This window comes from Vidua chalybeata, chromosome 25, assembly GCF_026979565.1.
Source record: "Vidua chalybeata isolate OUT-0048 chromosome 25, bVidCha1 merged haplotype, whole genome shotgun sequence".
NCBI lineage: Eukaryota > Metazoa > Chordata > Aves > Passeriformes > Viduidae > Vidua > Vidua chalybeata.
The window spans coordinates 167,119-185,927 of NC_071554.1; the positions used below are offsets into that span (position 1 = coordinate 167,119).

General features: G+C 50.2%; 1 protein-coding gene across 1 annotated transcript in view; it reads left to right on the forward strand.

The window, feature by feature from the left end:
• Window positions 1-18,809, forward strand: part of GRIK3 (glutamate ionotropic receptor kainate type subunit 3) — a 105,146-nt gene that overhangs the window by 57,124 nt on the left and 29,213 nt on the right. The window contains exons 2-8 of the mRNA XM_053964703.1: window positions 1,447-1,623; window positions 2,379-2,636; window positions 3,942-4,123; window positions 7,952-8,005; window positions 11,886-12,059; window positions 13,842-13,985; window positions 15,930-16,037. Coding sequence (XP_053820678.1) covers window positions 1,447-1,623; window positions 2,379-2,636; window positions 3,942-4,123; window positions 7,952-8,005; window positions 11,886-12,059; window positions 13,842-13,985; window positions 15,930-16,037 — 1,097 coding nt within the window. The remainder of the gene's footprint in view (window positions 1-1,446; window positions 1,624-2,378; window positions 2,637-3,941; window positions 4,124-7,951; window positions 8,006-11,885; window positions 12,060-13,841; window positions 13,986-15,929; window positions 16,038-18,809) is intronic.

The following is an 18,809-nucleotide window of genomic DNA, read 5'->3' on the forward strand; positions in this document are numbered from 1 at the left end:
TTTACTTTATTCTTCTGCCTATTACCAAAATTAGCACTGAGTTCAGTGGTTTTTTTTCTAGCAGAGACATGCAGGAAACAGCTCAAACTTTTTTCATGTCTATGAATGTAAATTAATTCCCACACTTGCTTCACAACTGGGGACATGGATGCACAAAGACAGCAGAGGAAGAGGAGGAAAGGGACTTGTCACAATCCAGGGGAGCAGAAAATCAGAGGCCTTTTGCAAGTCCTTCTGCTTCCTTGCTGAGAACATCTCCAACCATCACTCCTGTGCTTCACCCAGTCCGTGGCTCTGGTCACATTCCTGAGAGGACACCCAGAGCACAGCCACCAGTGAAGTTGTCAGCTTGGCTCTGGCCCGACTGGAACTCCTGGTTAACTCTAAACTGCCACAAAACTATAGAAAATGTGCTCTGGCTGCTGGAGGAGGATTCATGGCATTGCCTGAAAGCCAGCAGGGCTGAGCAGACATCTGTTGTCTACAAGAAAATATTTGAGGACTATCTTAAATTGAAGAGGAAGGTTTTTCCTTCTGCTAATGAACCCTGAGACCATCTGTTACCAATTGTACTTGCTTATTTCGCTCATCCATTAATTATTTTGATTTTCTTTTGAATAAGATAGAGCAAGGTTTGTGTCTTTCTGTGGTTCTGTGAGGGGCTCAGGGTGGCTCCTGTGTCTCGGAGACAAGGACACATCATTACATAACCCATGCCTGCACCAAGTCACTCCAATTAGAGTGGCTGTCAGTGGCAACTGAGGACAAGACTCACAGACACAGAGCCAAGAAACCCAGCAATGCTGTGACATGAGCTTGTTGCCCTTGGGGAGGTGTAATGGCATTAACAACTTTTGAACACAGGAAAGCTGCATCTGAGATGTGCATTACTGAGCAGAGGAGCTGGAGGGTAGGCAAATCCAGAAGTCTCTGCTGGTCTGAATTAAAAACTTGGACAACTAAACATGAGGAACAATAAAAAAAAGGAGAAGGGGACTGAAAATGGCACTGAAAATAGTCAGCAGCAGCACTGCCCTGCCTGTCTCCTGTGCAAGGACCAGATGGGTGATGAGGCAGGAGGATTTCGAGAGGAGGGCACTGCCAGTTTTGTACCCAGTAACTCCTCAGAGGACAGACCATGGGCAATAAGCCTGTCCACTTCCCATGGTCTGGTCCTAAAGTTTTATGGGAAGCCACGTATCTGACTTGTAACAATATTCCAAGACTTTAAACTACCTGTTACTGCCCCACCAAGCTGCCACCCTGAACATTCTCATAGACCAGAGTATAAGAAAAACCCAAGTCTTCACATCTTCATTTCAGTGCAGGACAGGTCCTCAAGCAAGCCCAGCTCTACCTGCAAACATTCCAAGAGTTTTCTCATCCTTGTTGCATGAATTTGTGAAACAAGCTGTGGCTCAAAGGTGGATTTTTTTTGTCTTGCAGGAGGAATCTTTGAGTACGCAGATGGCCCCAACACACAGGTGATGAGTGCCGAGGAACAAGCCTTCCGATTCTCCGCCAACATCATTAACAGGAACAGAACTTTGCTGCCCAACACAACCCTAACCTATGACATCCAGAGGATACACTTCCACGACAGCTTTGAAGCAACTAAGAAAGGTAAGAGCAGAGCAAACTTCTGAGCAGCTTTGTGGCCATTTATTCAGCGTAAGAAAGGTCTGGTTTCCAGACCAGCAGCTTGTTCTGTCCTGCTCTCACAAGTGATCTGGATGAGAGCTCCTGCTGGAGCTGACCTTCTAGAGGCATTTTAACAACTATCTTTTTTCCCTCTGAAACCTCAGAAAACTCCTTTCAGGGTTTGCTCTAATCCTGAGCAAAGGTCTGGAGGCCGTGCCTGTGTTTGTGTTGCTGCATCCCTGGCAGTGTTCACATCCATCGTGTGGATGTTCTGTTCTCTTAATAACAGTCACTTTTGATTACTGGATAAGAGCAGCACACTTGAATTGCTGAAGGGGAGGGACTGCACATCAAAGCCTGCGAGCTGGTGACCTGAGGGCTCGTGGAGTTTGATTCTGGCTGGGGAGAAAGGAAACCTGCTGCCTGAGCTGGCAGCTATTGGAGGGACATCAGCAGGAGGGATCTATCTGCTCCAGCCAGCCCAGTGACCCCCTGTCCCTTTTCAGATGGTTTTGTGGAGGAGGCTCCCTCAGAGGAGCCTGGCACTCCTCTGCACCTCTACCCACCGGTCTATACCCACCTGGCATAAATCCTCCTCTCTCACTGTGCCCAGTCACTGCTGTAATTACCCAATATCAGTGCTGGGTCAGTGCTCACAAGTGTCTGGGCTGTGTCCATGGTTGTCCCATGCTTAGCCCCCCTAGGCTTTGCTGACATCCCTCCCTTCCCCCCGCCAGCCTGTGACCAGCTCGCTCTGGGGGTCGTTGCAATATTTGGACCTTCCCAAGGCTCCTGCACCAACGCTGTCCAGTCTATCTGCAACGCCCTGGAAGTCCCCCACATACAGCTCCGATGGAAGCATCACCCTTTGGATAACAAGGACACTTTCTATGTCAACCTGTATCCTGACTATGCTTCCCTGAGCCACGCCATCCTGGACCTGGTGCAGTATCTGAAATGGAGGTCAGCCACCGTGGTGTACGATGACAGCACAGGTGGGTGAAGGAGGGGCTCAGAGAAGGAATCCTGGAGATTTTCTCTCCTGGGTGTCTTTGGGAACTTTTCCAATGAACCCTCTAGAGAACCAAATGATGCCCCAGGCAGTGATGGGTTCCCAGGAGTTCTAGACAGTGCTGTGGGAGGCCCTGGGAGCTTTCTAAGCATTTCATTCACAAAGCTCTCAGCAAGTGGGGCTGTGAGCTGGCACAGGGTCATAGGGGGGTTCATTGACACAGGGTGACCATCTCAGCCTGGCTCTTTTGGCACTGTGGTGCCCCTCTGCAACAGAAAAGCCCCTGAACAGCTGCCATGGAGGGAGCAGTTCCCAGCTAAAACCAAAAGCAGTTCTGGTAAGTTTTTTTGTTTTCTGGATAATTCTGTAACACAGAGCTGGCAAAGTTCTTCATGTAAGGAAAGCTGTTGATGGTTAAACAAAGCAAAGCACTGCACAGCTCTAGATATAGACCCCCCCAAAAAAACAAAAGCCACATTGGATAGCCTGTCCAACCTAATTTCACGAAACCAAATGGTTTCTTTAGGGGAGGGCTGATGAGAACACAGTTTGACATTCCTCTTTTGCAAATGTGGGTCACAGTATGTTCCCTTCGTGGCATATTCTAATGTGTTTCTTCTGTGCAGAGGGACACGCTTATCTCTTCCCCCTTGCAATAGGCATCTGCTGAAATTCTCCTTGCAACATCAGATTCCAATAATTCCTGCTCAGCTGCATCCACCATGGCTCTTTGCCTTGTGCAGGAAACAGAAATGAATTCTGAGGGTAGTAGGAAGTTACGAGTTGTGATTAAGTGACCGTTACATCTACGCGACTCATAAATCCAAGCGCATATTCATTTTTTCCTTTTGCCGCTGTGCACGGTAAATATGCAGATTTTAATTTGTTGTGCAGCTGATTATCACATCCTGTCCTTTCTCAAGGGCACATCTGCTTAAGAAATTTTTTTTTGTGATCCCAGAGGTGTCTGAGGTTAGGACCAACCTGCTGTTCTCCCCTTCCTACCCAGTGCAGGGACCTCAGCCAGCTCTACTGGCTGCAGTGGTGGCAGGGAACAACGAGGAAAAGCCATTCTGTCCTAGAACAGCTCCTCCAGTTAATGGTTGACGTGTGGCCCCTTGGCTTTGATACCCTTTGGCAGTGGCCATTTGAAGGAGGGACGGATGGAGGGAGGGAGGGAGGTCCTGATCTCGTTCCGTGGAGAGCAGGGGAAGGCACTGAGCCGCTGTGGCCCGTGGGGAAGGCAGACCTGTAACGCTGTGGGTTTGTCTCTGTGTGACACCTGAAGGCCTGATCCGGCTGCAGGAGCTCATCATGGCCCCGTCCCGCTACAACATCCGCCTGAAGATCCGCCAGCTCCCGCTGGACACCGACGACGCCCGGCCGCTGCTCAAGGAGATGAAGCGGGGCCGGGAATTCCGCATCATCTTCGACTGCAGCCACCTGATGGCAGCTCAGATCCTCAAGCAGGTGAGTGAGGGGCCAGCAGGAAAGCAAAGTGGCTGCCAAGGAGCCCATGGGTGTGGGGTGGCCGTAATGAAGAGTGGCCCTGCCCTGAGGTGCAGCTTTTCCTTGGGTCGCAATCCACAGCCACACTAAAAGCTACAGCCTGTCCATCCTTCAAGGACACTGCTGGATTTCTACAGAAAATGGCTTTTTCACTGAAAAGCTGGAAGTACCAAAAAGTGGCTGCGGGTGAGAACAAACAAATGTTACAGGAGGAGAAGGGGCTGTGCTGAATGCAGCACCAGGCCCAGGCTGGTGCTGGGCAGTTCTGTGGCTCTCCCTGCAGCTGTACAGCCCCAGCCCTCTTCCCTCTTCCCTCTTCCCTCTTCCCTCTTCCCCCTTCTCCCTTCATTCAAGCTCGCTCTCCCAGCCAGGAGGGACTGTATCCTCTGTCCCTTCCCCAGCAGCTTCTGCAATTCTTGGACTTTAAGCCAGATGTCAGTGACTTTCCATTCATTTGGGCTCCCTCCTTTCTTCCTCCACAAGTTCCTCCACTGGCATTCTTACTGCTCACCCCAGCTCCTCCTCATTCCCGAGTGCCTTTGGGTTTCAGGCTCAATATGAGGCAGAGGAAAAGGCTCTCACAAAGACGCTAAAAACCAGCTGGTGGAAGTGTTGCTCCTATCAGCCCAGCACAACACCACCACACAGATTAAATAAATCCCCGAAGGGATGAGAAAGCAAGCACAAGGCAAAAGCCTTCTCCTGCAGCCTGCTTGATGCAAAATGAAGGGAAGTGCTCAGAGAACTTGGAAAGCCTGGGAGGGATTATTATGGGAAGCAATAGAAGGGGCTCATTGTCTCCTGCCAGTTATTTTCTTGTGCTGGTTGTGTTTGGTGCTGCTCACTTATTATGCAGTTTATTATAGTTTATTGTGCCATCTGCTCAGCTCATCACTGCTGGTGCAGAGTGAGGAAGATGGAGGAGAGGGGGGACTAGGGGAGACAAGTCTCTCTAAGTCCTTCTGGCTGGGTTTGTGTATGTGTCGGGGTTTTGTCAGGACCTGAAGCCACGGATTTCAGCTTAGCAATAAAAGACAGTGTGTTTTTACTCAGGGAAATGCTGATGTATTTTCAGAGTCTGGGAAGCTGCACAAACCCAAACCACAGCCTGACTGGTCTCTGCACGCCTGGCCACTCTGGTGTGTAACATCAGGCAGGTTCAGAGCAGTGCACCACAACCTGCAGGTCACCTGCATCTGCTGAAGACTAGGAGGTGTAGAAACCTCATATTTTCCTCACTTTTCTACCTGTAGCAAGAAATGCATGCCTAGAGGTGCCACTTTCATTTGTGAAACAGCTCTTTTCCACTGAAAAGCTAGGCAAAGCCATCTCCTGGAGGAGGGGAGTCTGCTTCAATCGCAGCAGCAGAACAATGCACAGAGCAAATAATGGGCTAAAAAAAAAAACAACATAACAGGGAGGAAGGCCCAGCATTCCGTTTATGCCAGAATCATTAATATTCATATTTTATTGCTATTATGTGCCTTTTGTAACATTTTGGCCACTACACCTGTCAGCTCTGCAGACATGTGGCTGGACAGAGTCCCTGGAGTCTCTTGGCCCTGCTGCCACCCCCAAGGATGGCAACAAGGTTCTCACAAGACTTGTGCTAAAATTTCCACTCCTTGACACTGAATTTCATTGCACATCTTCAGAAAACACAGAAGGTTTGAGCACCTAGAGCCTGTGCTGGCTGAGCAGCTCTGACTGAGCAGTGCACACACCATTGTGTCAGTCAGGATCTTGCTCCCCAGAGATCTGAGGTTCCATGCTCCCACAGCACTGATCATCTGGGCAGTTTTTTTTAACTGGAGTAGTAAAAAAAGCCAAGAATTAGTAATCCATGAGTAACACCACATGAACCAGCAGTACTGTACAGATGAGATTGTCACCTACTGCTCCAGCCTGGGTCCCTTGGAGTGACCAGACATCAAAACATCCATTATTTTGCCCTCTTGGAAAACAAACAATTGTAGAAACCTATCAGAGAGTGAGTCCTGCTTGTGAGACTTTCCCATTCTACCCCAGATTCTCCGGCCTTCCTCGGTTTTGTTCCCCTGTGGTCACTCCAGGTGTGTTCCCAGGCTGTCCCGAGCAGCCGCTGTGCTCCGCAGGGCATAGCTGTGCCTGTCAGCTCTGACAGAGCTCCTGCTCTCATCCCGGCCACTGCCTGTGGCTTATCCACCAGGATGATCATTTATTCATTTCCCCACAAACCCAGATGCATCCTGCCCCAGGCTGCCAGTGCTGGGAAGCTGGGGCTTCCTTCTGACAGTGCGTCTGGGCTCCTCAGCTATGGCCAGAATGATCCAGCTGTAGAACATGAACTGGGATCTCATTATTTGCTCCACATTGGCTCCCCATCACTAGCTGGTGCTTACCATACTGAGATGCCATTGTCTGCTTCAGCTCTTTGAGCCAGGGTGTGCAGGAGGGAGAGAGCTACACTGCAGCCCCCTGGACCCACTGACCCGGCAGGGACTGGGGGACAGGATGGTGAATGCAACAGGGACAGCCCCCAGACTTTCTAAAAGCTGCTTCCAGAGCAGGAAATCTGAGGTGAAATCACACTCTAGAATCACACTATCTAGGCTTGCAATTCAGATCCTTTCCTTTTCCCTTGTTTTTTGACATCTCACTTCTTTTCAGACTGTCACTTCCTTCCTCGGAGGTAAATTCCGCCCTAGTAATTTTAGCAAAAAACCAAGGGAAGCAAACGTTTCCTGGGGGGATTTGAAGTCATTTTCCCATCAGTGGGGATTTCAAAGTGCTCTTGCATGTGTTTTCTCCAGAAAACATGCTCACATAGTCAGCATCCCAGCCAAACCCACAGGAATCTTCCTGTCACCAGCCACCAGCTTCAAGGTGACCTTTCTCATAGACTGAAATGTGCTGCCCCCCATGTTGTGAAGGGTCTGGACCATCCAGCCAAGGCCCCTTCAGCCCGTGCTTGTCCTCTGAAAGAGCTTCCAGGACAGACTGTTCTCTCCAGTGCTCAGTTATGCAAATCCCAGCAATCTGCAGGAGCCATCCTGCTTGTCGGGGCTGGCAGGGAATCTCAAGCTGTACTGGCCAAGTGCCTTCAGGACCCTGATCCCCAAAAGCTGAGGGACAGGGGATATTCCCACTCCCCATCCTTGTGCCTACCCTGCACTGACCCACTTCTAAACCAGGCCCTAAGTCAGGATCTGACTGTTGTGCTCAGGAAGGAGGGACAGAGGCAGGAGCTCCATGTACTCACTGCACAGGTGGGACTGAAGGGGGGAATGCAGAGCCCCAGAATTAAAATCAAAACCCTTTCAGCTGGCTTCTTAGCCACTACACAGATGTGTGACTATAAGAGCAGTCTATTTATGGTCAATCTGCACAGGTTTCTGTGAGGTTGCTCATGGTTTGGTATTGGAGAATATTTGGAATTTCCCACAGCTTTGCCAACGGAGCCTGTGGCCCTGGAAGATCCCACACCCATGAGTGAAGTGCCACAGTGCCCTGGCATGCCCAGGGATACCCAGTGTCACCCAGAAATGCCACCAGCCCTCATGGGAGCTGGACACTGAGGCTTTGCCACAGTTTCAGAATAGTTTGAGGACCACAGCTCTGCTCAGATCAGCCCATGTGCCTCTTGCTGATGAGCCTGGCTTAACTGCTCCATGACCTCAATCCTGAATCCAAACCCGGTGTTTCTGGCTCTCTCCTGCCACATTTACCTCCGAGCTCTGAGTTTTTTGTTGCATGGCTGTTGTTATGTCCTTGTTTCTTTACTAACGCCTTTTCCCTACTCTCCTTAAGGCTATGGCAATGGGGATGATGACAGAATATTACCACTTCATCTTCACCACTCTGGTAAAGTATCTGTGCACACACCTCGTACCCACTGATGGGGGGTGGGATGTGAGGGGGCAGCTGGACAGGGAGGGTGGGATGGGTGTCTGATCCTGGTGTGCGCTGCACTGCTGGGGGTGGGAAATGCAAGGAAAGGGGAGACCTGGGACCCTGCCAGGAGGAGAGGGCAGGGCTGGACTTGGCTGCAGGTCGGGGCCAGACCCCAGTGAGCTGGCTCTAACTCCTCTGCTCTGCAGCACTGCCTGAGAGTTGTCAGTTCCTCCTTCCCCTGCCCTTGGACAGTCCCTCCTTTGGAGTGCACAGACGTGGGTTCTGGTTTTATTTTCCCTCCCAGTCGTTTTGATTTCAGTGTAGCTCCCCACACAGTGACAATGAGCACAGGGAGAGTGCAAGGCTGCAGGTTTTTGTGGGATCCTGATTCAGCAGGAGCTGGGGATGAGCACCCAGGACCCCCTCTGGAGCCAGAAGCAGCCCTGCTGTGGTCCAAGCTTCAGCCCTGCAGGTTTATTTTGCAGGAGGGGAGCTCAGCCTGACATTAACTCCCCTCTGTTAAACATGGGCCAGCCCTCTCTGACTCTGGGAGGCATTTGGCTTTCCTGGCAGGGTCACTTTTGTCTCCATTTAAGATGCTATTGTCGAGTCTACTGTTGAATTTTGTGTGATTTTGAAAATCCAATTTATCTTTTTGCCTTTAGGAAAGAAACAGACTAAACTAACCCTTAAAAACTACAAAATTTATTTTTCAAATGCAAAAGACATTTTAATTACCCCTGCTGCCATTATCTATTCCAGGCAGCTTTAAGCATTTCCCAGATAACCTCCTATTAATCAGCCCCAGCTGAGCCTGGAGTACATTTCATGTGTAGGTACAGCCTGGAGGTGGGAAAAGAGGAATTATAATAAATTAATAGATAAGCAATCACAATTAATGCCACTTTCCTGAAATAACAGTTATATCATGGGAAAGATATTTTAATCTGTCATTCCTTAAGGCAATGTTTTCCTAGCTTGCAATGCCTGTGCTTCAGCTTCCCCAGTATGAGACCCATGGGGTGCTAATGAATTAGTCTATTATGTTATACTGAATGTTTCTAAAAGGTCCCCAGTCAATACTGAGCACAGTGTATCAACACTTGGCATGAAATGCTTCAACATTTTGCTAGGCAGCACGACTACAGTTCACTGACTTCAGCATGAAGAGCCCCATCAGCCTTTTCCACCACAGGAGGAGGAGCAGGAGGAGGATCTCTGATGAGCACTGGTCTCTGTCACATCCAAACGTAAAATCCACAGATTTTTACATCCACAGCCCTTCTGGGAATATCTCCACCCTTGTGGGGGTGTCTCAGCAGTCTGTAAAATGGGGCTTTGCAGCCACAGCCAAGCCCTGCCAGATCCCAGGGCAGAGCTGTGGGGACACCTCGCCCACAGGCAGCAGAAGACAGGGATGTCCTTCCTGGACCACCTTTCCAGCTTCCCACTGAGGATGTGGGATCACTGAGGATCAGTCCTCAGCATTGCTGCCACCACCGAGGAGCCCAAGCTGGGCAAACTGGGGAAGGGGGAGAGCGTCACAGGAACACTGAGAGCAGAATTAAGGGTGGAGGGGAGAATTAATCTGCAGTACAGAAAATAATGAGTGAAAGGGAATGTAGATGAAGTGGAAAATAGAACCAGATGTTTCAATTTGTGGCTGTGCAGGAGCAGAAAATCCAGAAGAAACTGATCTGATGATTCCCATCCACACCTCCCCACGTCCTGACACTCAGCTGGTATTCTGAATTATCCTCTGATTCCAGGAGGTGATAAATCAGGCTGCAGCTGAGATTTAAAGTGGAACCAGGGAGGGACCTGATGGGAGGTTGGTTTCTATAGAAACTTGGTGAAAGGAAGGGTCGGTGGGGAGCAATAGGGCAGGGACAGCACCCAAAATACCAGTGGGATCTGAGAGGTGGCTAGGGCTGGTGGTTTGACAGATGGGCAAAAGAGACCATGGGGTCTGGAGCTCAGGGATCTGATTTGTCACACCCGGTCACATTCTGAGGGGGAAATCATCGGCTTTTGTAACCAAAAATTATTTCCTCACAACAATTTCTGGAATACAAACTGAAGTATCTGATTTAAAATGAATCATGAAAAAACAGACCCATTCCAGCAGGTCAGGCACAGAACTGCTGTGCCCCCTCCCAGCCAGAGATATGAGCACCTGTCTGAGGTCAAACCACTCTATTTGCCCTTAGCTCCCTTAAGTCATTTAAAAGTCAACACTGTGGCCTTGTTTCCACAGTGCCCTTTAACAGAACGTGTTGCAGGTTTGCACTTGCAATTTTTCAGGGTTAAAAAACAGCCCGAAAACCCAAGTCCCAACAGCCATTGTAGGGTGATTAATGATTTGGTCCCTGCTGCACCTGCAGGTTTGAGCACTGCATCCATCAGCAGTGAGGCCTGGGGTTGCAGAGGTCAGGGCCAGGCTTACAGAAAAGATGAAACCCCCCAAAGCTTATTAAAGCAAAACAGCCGTAAGAACCCTCACTCCCCCATGGAGAATGATGTCTCAGTTGCTGGCACGTGCTGCTGCTCTGCTTTGCTTAGGGCAGCACATGTGGGACTTTGCCAGCCCCCTGTAGGAAGATGGGTGCTGCAGCTGGGTGGCCTCACAGTGTGGCTGTGTCCCACCAGCACAGCCCCAGCACACATCTCAGAACAGCCCCAGCAGAGCCCCAGCACACAGCTCAGAACAGCCCCAGCAGAGCCCCAGCACACAGCTCAGAACAGCCCCAGCAGAGCCCCAGCACACAGCACAGAACAGCTCCGGCACAGCCACAGCATCTCCTCCTGTATTGAAGCTCTTTTTGAGAAGCCCTTGTGAGAGCAGTGAATGTCACATATTCACCCCCACGCTCCATTGCAGACTTGTGGTGTTGCCTTTCCACCTCCCCACATTTAAACTGCCATGAAACCCTTGCAGAAATTGTCCAGGAGAAACGCTGATGAAATATCTCCCATCCAACAAATGGCTCACCCCTGACTGCCATCTCACCACACTCCCTCACTCACCCCTCAGATGAGCTGCTTGGCTTTGGGGAGCAGATCAGCTGCCACATGCTCATAATGTGCTGTCTGACCCCAAACTTGTTCTTGAGCACTGAAGCTGACATTAGACACATGGAGAGCCAAGAGCTGCACCACAGCAGTGCTCCCCCAGTGCCCCCCAGTAGCCCCAGTGCCCCTCGCTGCCTGCCAAGCGATGCTTGCAGGCTGGCAGCCAGCAGAGCTGAGCACTGCCTGGCCCTGGTTTTCACATCGTATAAAGGGCACCCTCATTCATTTGCAGACAGTGTAGGCTGGTTGGAATGTCAAGAAATGCGTCTTAGTTCCTCTTTCATAGTCTGCAAATTGGTGTTTTGCATTCAGAGTGACTCTGTCACTCGCAGCACCCTGTGGGCCTCAGCACTGCCAGCAAATCCTCTGTGGAAAGGCCCATGGGAGCTCCAGATACAGAAACTCTGCCTTGTCCCCCTGCCCTCAGTCACAAGTCTCTTTTTTCAGGGTCACAGGCAGTGACTCTGTTTTGCTCCCCACAATCCACTCTCTTTCATGCTGAGACCAAGTTCTTTGGCTCTTTGGTAGGAGTTCCCTTCTGCTGCGTGTAGGGGAACCTGCACATACGGCGCCCAGATTCCACCAACACCTACAGCCTCTGCAAGCAGCGACTGACGGCAGCAGGAAGCACAATCCTCTGAATTCCTGAGGGATCTGTACTCCCTCCCACCTTCTGTGGGCTCTGCTGTCTCACTCCAAACACAGACACGAGCCGACGCAGAAAACTCAAACAAAACAAAGCTAAGCAAAATGTTTAAACCGGTTTCTCTCTTTTAAGGATCTTTATGCATTAGACCTAGAACCATATCGCTACTCCGGGGTGAACCTGACCGGCTTCCGGATCCTCAACGTGGAGAACCCACACGTGTCCTCCATCATTGAGAAGTGGTCCATGGAGAGGCTGCAGTCGGCGCCCAAGGCAGAGCTGGGGCTTCTGGATGGTGTGATGATGGTACGGGCAGTTCAAGCAGGGCACGGGGTTCTGGGAAGCAGGGCAGGGTGGCAAGGAAGGCAGGAACAGTCATTAAGGCCTAAATGTTACTTTTATTGGTTTTTGTGCAAGTAACAACTCATCCCAGGTATCTGCCCCTAGGTGCTTTCTTGCATTCTTTAACAGCTATCCCTCAAAGTCTGGGGTGAAGCCCACACCCCACTGCTGTGGTAACGCTCCTGCTCAGGCCCAGCTGCCAACAGATTTACCACCAGACAAGGCAGGTAGCCAGGACATGTCCCAAAGGGCTCCAGCTGTCCCCAAGAGCAGTGGGAGAGGATCCCAGGGCTGGGAGCAGAGCACACAGCCGGGCTGGACCAGGCTCTTTGCTGAGATTGAAGCAGGGGGAAAGTGCCAAAGCAGTGGCCAGAGATGGGCTGAGCTGCAGCTTTGATGACTCCTTTTAGGGTCTGATGGCAGCTCTGCTCCGCTGGGTTACTGCTCGGAAGGTACAGCACCTGCTCGCCCATCTGTCTTCCCTGCCAGGCTGTCTCCGACCCCCGAACTGCTGACTGGCTCCCTCCTTCCCTCTCCTTTTAGATCTGCCAGAACCAAAGTGGCAAAGCCTCCCAGACTTTCACCTTGAAATGGCTCCTCAGATCCCTCCTGTTGTGTTTGTTGTTAGGAGAGAGACTCCCATTCTCCTGCCTCTCCCCAGGCTGCCTAGGGCTGAGTCGCCCTGGGCCTGCAGCAGAGCTCAGTCCCCAGTGCTGCTTCTCCTCCCAGCCCCTCTTTGCTCTCTCAGAGGGATCCTGCCTTTGATTCCTCTTTGCCAGGTGTCTATGCACTGGGGCCCTGGACTCAGCTGGGCATTACAGTCTGTAATTCACCATGAAATTGCACGGACATATCCGTGCCTCGCCTTTCCTCCAGCCCCAAACTCACAAACCCGTCCCTGCTGTGGTCCATAGCCGCCCACGGATGCAGGTGGGGCTCCTGCTCTTCATGCTTGGTTGCTGAGGGAAGGGAAGGTCACAGGGATGGCTGCCAAGGCTGGGGGATTTTCTCCATGGCTACGTCCTGTGAGATCTTTGCTCAGTTATTTGCTGTATTATTTTGTTTTGTTGTGGTTTATTACGCTGCTGCGACACTCACATCTGTTTCGTGGCTCCGTGAAGCCAGCAAATAATGTATTTTCACTAGGAGGTCTTACCACATCAGAGTGAAAAGTAAATCCAATTCTCTTGATCAGTGTTTGGATGTAAGATAGGGCATCTCAAATTGAATCTAAAATCATCACATTATACGGGGGAAAAAAGTTCTCCCTAGTTCAGATCACTGAAATGCTAGAATATGCTACAAAGCCATGAGGTCCTGATTTTGGTGGCAGCTTGTGTCATTTTTGGAAAACTGTGTGCCCACAAACATCTCTGTTTCTTATTTTCCCATGTATAAAATAGTGTGGAAAATATGTTCTCGTAGTTTTTTTTTTTTTACACTCAGACAAAACAGACTCAATAAGAAAACTCTGTTACTACCTTCCACATTTAGAAGTCCTTGCCTCCCTCTTTGACACCACAGCAGGAAATGTGCAAGAAACAACCCGAACAGTCGCTCACAGGCAAACGACACTTCCAGAATCGCTGATTTTAGACAAAACCCCGAGCTTTCTGTCTAAACAACCAAGGAACGATCAGGGAACACAGACAGAGGAACCTCGGGGCTGGAGGGGGTAACTCGGAGTGGGTTCCACCTTTTCCTACGAGTCCCCACGGCCACCAACGCTGTCCCCCTTCCCTTTAGACAGACGCTGCCCTGTTGTACGACGCGGTGCACGTGGTGTCCGTGTGCTACCAGCGCGCGCCGCAGATGACCGTGAACTCCCTGCAGTGCCACCGCCACAAGGCCTGGAGGTTCGGCGGCCGCTTCATGAACTTCATAAAAGAGGTAAAAGCGTGGTTTTGTTGGACCATAAACATTCCCCGGGAGGAGCAGGTCCCTCGGGGTAGGTGGTGGAGGCTTGGCAGGTGCAGGGAAAACTCCCTGGACTGGGGGCTGTGCAACCCCTCGGTGCTCCCTCTGATGCCTTAGCATTTTAGCTTTTATATTTTTCATCTGTTTGTAATCCTGCAGTTCTTTAGTGTGTAACTCCAAACTCCACATGCAGTGTGAGCTGCTGCTTTCCCATTTTGGGCAAACACAACAATTCCTCTCCAGGCCTGGCAATCAAGGACCCCTCACTGCCTCAGGCCCTGAGAGATGGAAACAAAAGTGAGTTGGGGGCAGCAAACTTGGGGTAAATGACTTCATTAGCTGAAGCTATAATTGGAAGATGAACCCTCAATATGCAAATGAACCAAACTTATAGAAGTGTGAAAACTCGTCGTCATCCATTTTTTGGGTGTAGCCCCTTGTGTGTGGGGGGCTTCATCTGCCCAAAATTTACCTGAAGACCCTTCAACAAATATAACCCTTTTTATTCTCTTAACATTGTCTGGCCTCTGTTTTTAGGTAGCCCAAAAAGGCATCAGCACTGCAGCCCCGCGGGAGCTGCAGGGCTCAGCACGCAGCTGTGCTTGCTCCAGCTGGGCATGTCAAATATTCCGTGTTTTCCCCGGCTCCCGGGGGGCTCCGAGGGCTGCACGTCCCACAGGCAAACCACCTGCACGCCCAAATGAGCAAACACAAGCCTCCCCAGGACTCCAGGGTGGCAAGGCTGGGAGCAGGCTGTCACTGCTTCTCAGGAATTTATGAGGGAGAGCCAGGGGAGCATATTTACCGGGAGAAACGCCAGTTATTCCCCCTGAGAATACATTATGCCACCTTGATCACTCTGGAATATTTCAAGCTCCCCCACCCATAAAGGAAACACGTTTCCCAGTCTGCAGCCTGCACGGAGCTGCTCAGGGGAGAGATCCTGAGGCTCAGCTCCCGGCTGCTGGGATGTGATTGCTGAGCAGGAGCCCGGCATTCCTGTGGGAGCATCCTCCTCAGGACAATGCTGCAGCACATCCAGCACTGTCCCCAGGCATTGGACACCTCACTGTCCCCCAGCTCCTGCTCTGCTGGCACAGAGCACCTGGCACTGGGGATTCTATCACATCCTAAATCAGAGAGATTCATTCTAGGGCTGCTGCAAAGTGAACAGTGGGAAAGAAATCGAAGTACAGGAGTTTTTTGTGGAATTGAATCGAGGCATCTTTACCCCAAGCTCCTGCTCCTCGTCCCGGTCAGACCAGGCTGTTCAGGACCTCAGTCAGCCAAGCACTGAAAAATTTCTAGGAATGTCCCCAGTCCCAGTGAGCACCTGCCCCGTCCTTATGCTGCCAAAAACTGAAGCGGGGCACCAGCAGCACATGGCCCCAGACTCCTGTGCCTGTTTCCAACCTCAGATCTTGCTTGCATGAACACATTTCGGCCTCTTCTGCTCCACTTTCCCTCTGGAAGGACAGAGGGAATCATTCCCGACATTTAAGCTTCCACACACCTTGGAAGCACCAGCAAATTGGTGCACACAAAGGGATTTCTCCTGGCTGGAGCAGTCCCAGAGCCGGCTCCCTGCAGCCGGCGTTGATCAGCACTACAAGGGTGAACGCAGCTCACAAGGATGCCGTGATAAATGCACGTCGTTTTCTACTGAGTCATCACGTCCTGCAACAGCTGGTGAGCACAAAAGGTGCGAACAGAAATTGTAGCAAGGACTGCAAGAAGAGTTAAGGAAATCTCCAGCTCCGTCTGCAGTCTGAGCAGCAACGGAGGGATTATTAATTAATCAGGCTCTTTAGGGAGAAAGAACCAGCATAAGGACTAATTAAAAGAACATACAGTGGAGGGCAAAAGATTATTTATGATACCGAGTAACAGCCCTGCTACTTTTTCTCCCTTCCACAGGCCCAATGGGAAGGATTAACGGGACGCATTGTCTTTAATAAAACCAGTGGTTTACGGACAGATTTTGATTTGGATATCATCAGTCTCAAAGAAGACGGCCTTGAAAAGGTAGGCAGGGTTTGTTTTATCTGCGTGTGGCTGAGGATAACGCTGGTGCTCAGCAACAGAGAAATGGTTGGTGCTGTATTGATTCCAGGTTTCTGGGGTTTATATAAAAGGATATTCACTTTGTGGGATTTCTCAGATCCTTTTCCATGCTCAACCATGACTCACTCGCCCTGAAGCCAGTGCGTGGGATTACAGATTGCAGAAGTGCTTGTGGCACTTTCCTGGGATAGTGGAGGCAAAAGAAACTTTCTAAGCATCCATTAACCCCTCCCAGCCCTAAGCAGGCAGGAATGACACCTGTCCCACTCCCTCTTGCTGGCCTTGCTCACAAACCCTCAGCTCTTCTCTGAGGAGACCACAGCACTGGAGATCATCGTCTGGAGTCATTTCCCACAGTGAAATTGCCCAAGGCTGGGAACGGCCCCAGTTTATTACAGCCTGAATTTGCAGGACGATGCACTGGGTATTTTGTTTATTGTCTAAGGGACAATAAGGAAAAAAGAGAAGTGTGGCCTTGCCTGCCTGGCTGGGGGTGTCATGAGGGTCGAGAGCATGAAGGCTGCAGCCTTGTGTCTTCCAATATAGTGCAGATCTCCTCCTGGCACAGTAAAACCATGCTGATGTGCAAATCTGATCCCAGGTGTGCCCGGGGACTTAATTTCCTTCTCTTCAATTACTTAAAAAAAAACAAACTTAAAATAAAAAGGCAACATGCACAGTCTTAAAGCCCTTAGAATGCATGTTTCAAGGTGAGATCAGCTGATGACAAACAGAGCAGCGAGTGGCTGGAGCACAGGGAGCTGTGACTTCCAAGAAATTCCATGATTCTGACTACTCCATGAGCAGTTCTGTGTCCCTGTTCTGCTACAGGTGTCTATCACCTGTACAGGAGGAATTTGGCAGGGCAGCAAGGCCCTTTCTAGAGCAGAGTCTGCTTTCCGACAGGTACCAGGTGCCCGTGGCAGCCGGGCACGGTGCTGGCTCTGTCCCTCTGGGCAGGGTGACAGGTTCTGAGCCCGTTGGTTCTGTCCCTCTGGGCAGTGTGACAGGTTCCGAGCCCACAGGACACCTGGCTGGCAGCAGGGAGGGATTTCAACTACCTGTGCATGGCCCGAGAGCACAGGGGACTTGTCCAGGGAATTAATCACTCGGCACAGGGAGGCAGCCCCAGGGCTGGAGGCAGCCGTGGATCAATCCTCCGTTTGGAGGGGATGGATCAATCCTCCGTTTGGAGGGGATGGATCAATCCTCCGTTTGGAGGGGGTGGATCCTGCAGCAGGAGGCTCCCGTGCCACATTCCCCTTCCTCACTGGTTAGTTTTTCTGGGATTTAAAATGAATGGCAGCCACACTTCCCCACCACAGCAGCAGCTCGGTGCCTCAGGTAACACAGCTCAAGGTCACCACAGCCCTCTCCTGCTGGGGAGCTTTTGGGGTCAAATACGGAATAAAGGAAACGTTTTAAGTCAACCCAGTGACCTTCAGTCTCGCTGGTAGAGAAAGGAGGGAGGACAGAGATGGGGAAGATGCCGGTGCCTCACAAGAACTGAGCAGCAGCTGACCTTTGCAGCCTTATTTTTTTACAAAATATTTTGTTTATAGAGCCTAACCCAAAAATAACAATACCTCTTTTTGAAGTCCAGCAGCACCGATGCACTGCTGGAGAGCTGTGTTGGGCAGATAACAGAAAACATGCCAGCCTTTTGTACCACATGAATCCAAATGTTTAAGCACAGCCACAGAATCACCTGTCAAAGCAACACCCCTCAGGTGTGCTGAGCAGAGCTGGCACCAGCTGGAGTTATTGCAGTTCTCTGTCACATCAAGCCCACTGGAAGCTGCCAAACCTCGACGTGTCCCCTGCACACCCCATCAGCTTTTGTCTCCAGTAATTCAGAGATTTCACAGTTCCCACCATTATTTTTCTGAAAGCTTCGTGTCAGCTCCAGAGGGGTTTTAAAGTATCGATGTCAAATCTCTGTTGAAGCCGGAGTTCTGTCAATAGTTAATCTGAACTAACAAAACACCAAACTACAAACAAATCCCAGCCGGATTGTGCTTTATGTATCACAGCTTATGTTTGTTGAGCTTTAGGATTGAAGCCCTGATCCTCATACCTCCTGGATGTTCCAGGGATTACAGGAGTATTACCAAATCCTAATTACATATAGTTTGACTATCTGACTCACACAGTTCTCTTAAAGAACTTTTTCCTTTTTCTTCCTTTTTTAATATTTTAAACTGATTAATTCAGTCTTAAGTGCCATGCATTTAATTTTCTTAAAGAAAACGTAGCAAGGCAGAAATTATTTGGGCTGCAGTGCAGCAAACTGGAGCCTCTCAGACTTGCTTTTTTCCCATCCACAATAATAATAATTTTTGACATTGCAGCTGTTGTGTGATCCAAGGCAGAGATGGGGGATCGCTTCAGTTTTACCTGAAATATTTAAAACCTTTCACAAAGTTCATGGAAACTCTTCTAGAATTTATGACAATTTTTTTTGCCAGGCAGCATTGCTCATTACAAAGTCTCTTTTTGGGGATGCAGTAAAACCAAGTTCTCCCCTTGGACTGCTGAAGAGGCTGAAGAATCTTAAAAACAGCAATAAATAAAAGATGGGAAGCTGCTGGCTCCCTGGTGGATTGAGCTGGCTGCCTTTGGCTTCTCTCTGAGTCCCACCTTGCAGTTTGACCCTACAGATGGATCATTCTGTTCCCATTTCCAGGTGGGGTTTGTTTTTTTCTCTCTGCCAGGCTGGCTCCGTGGCCACCC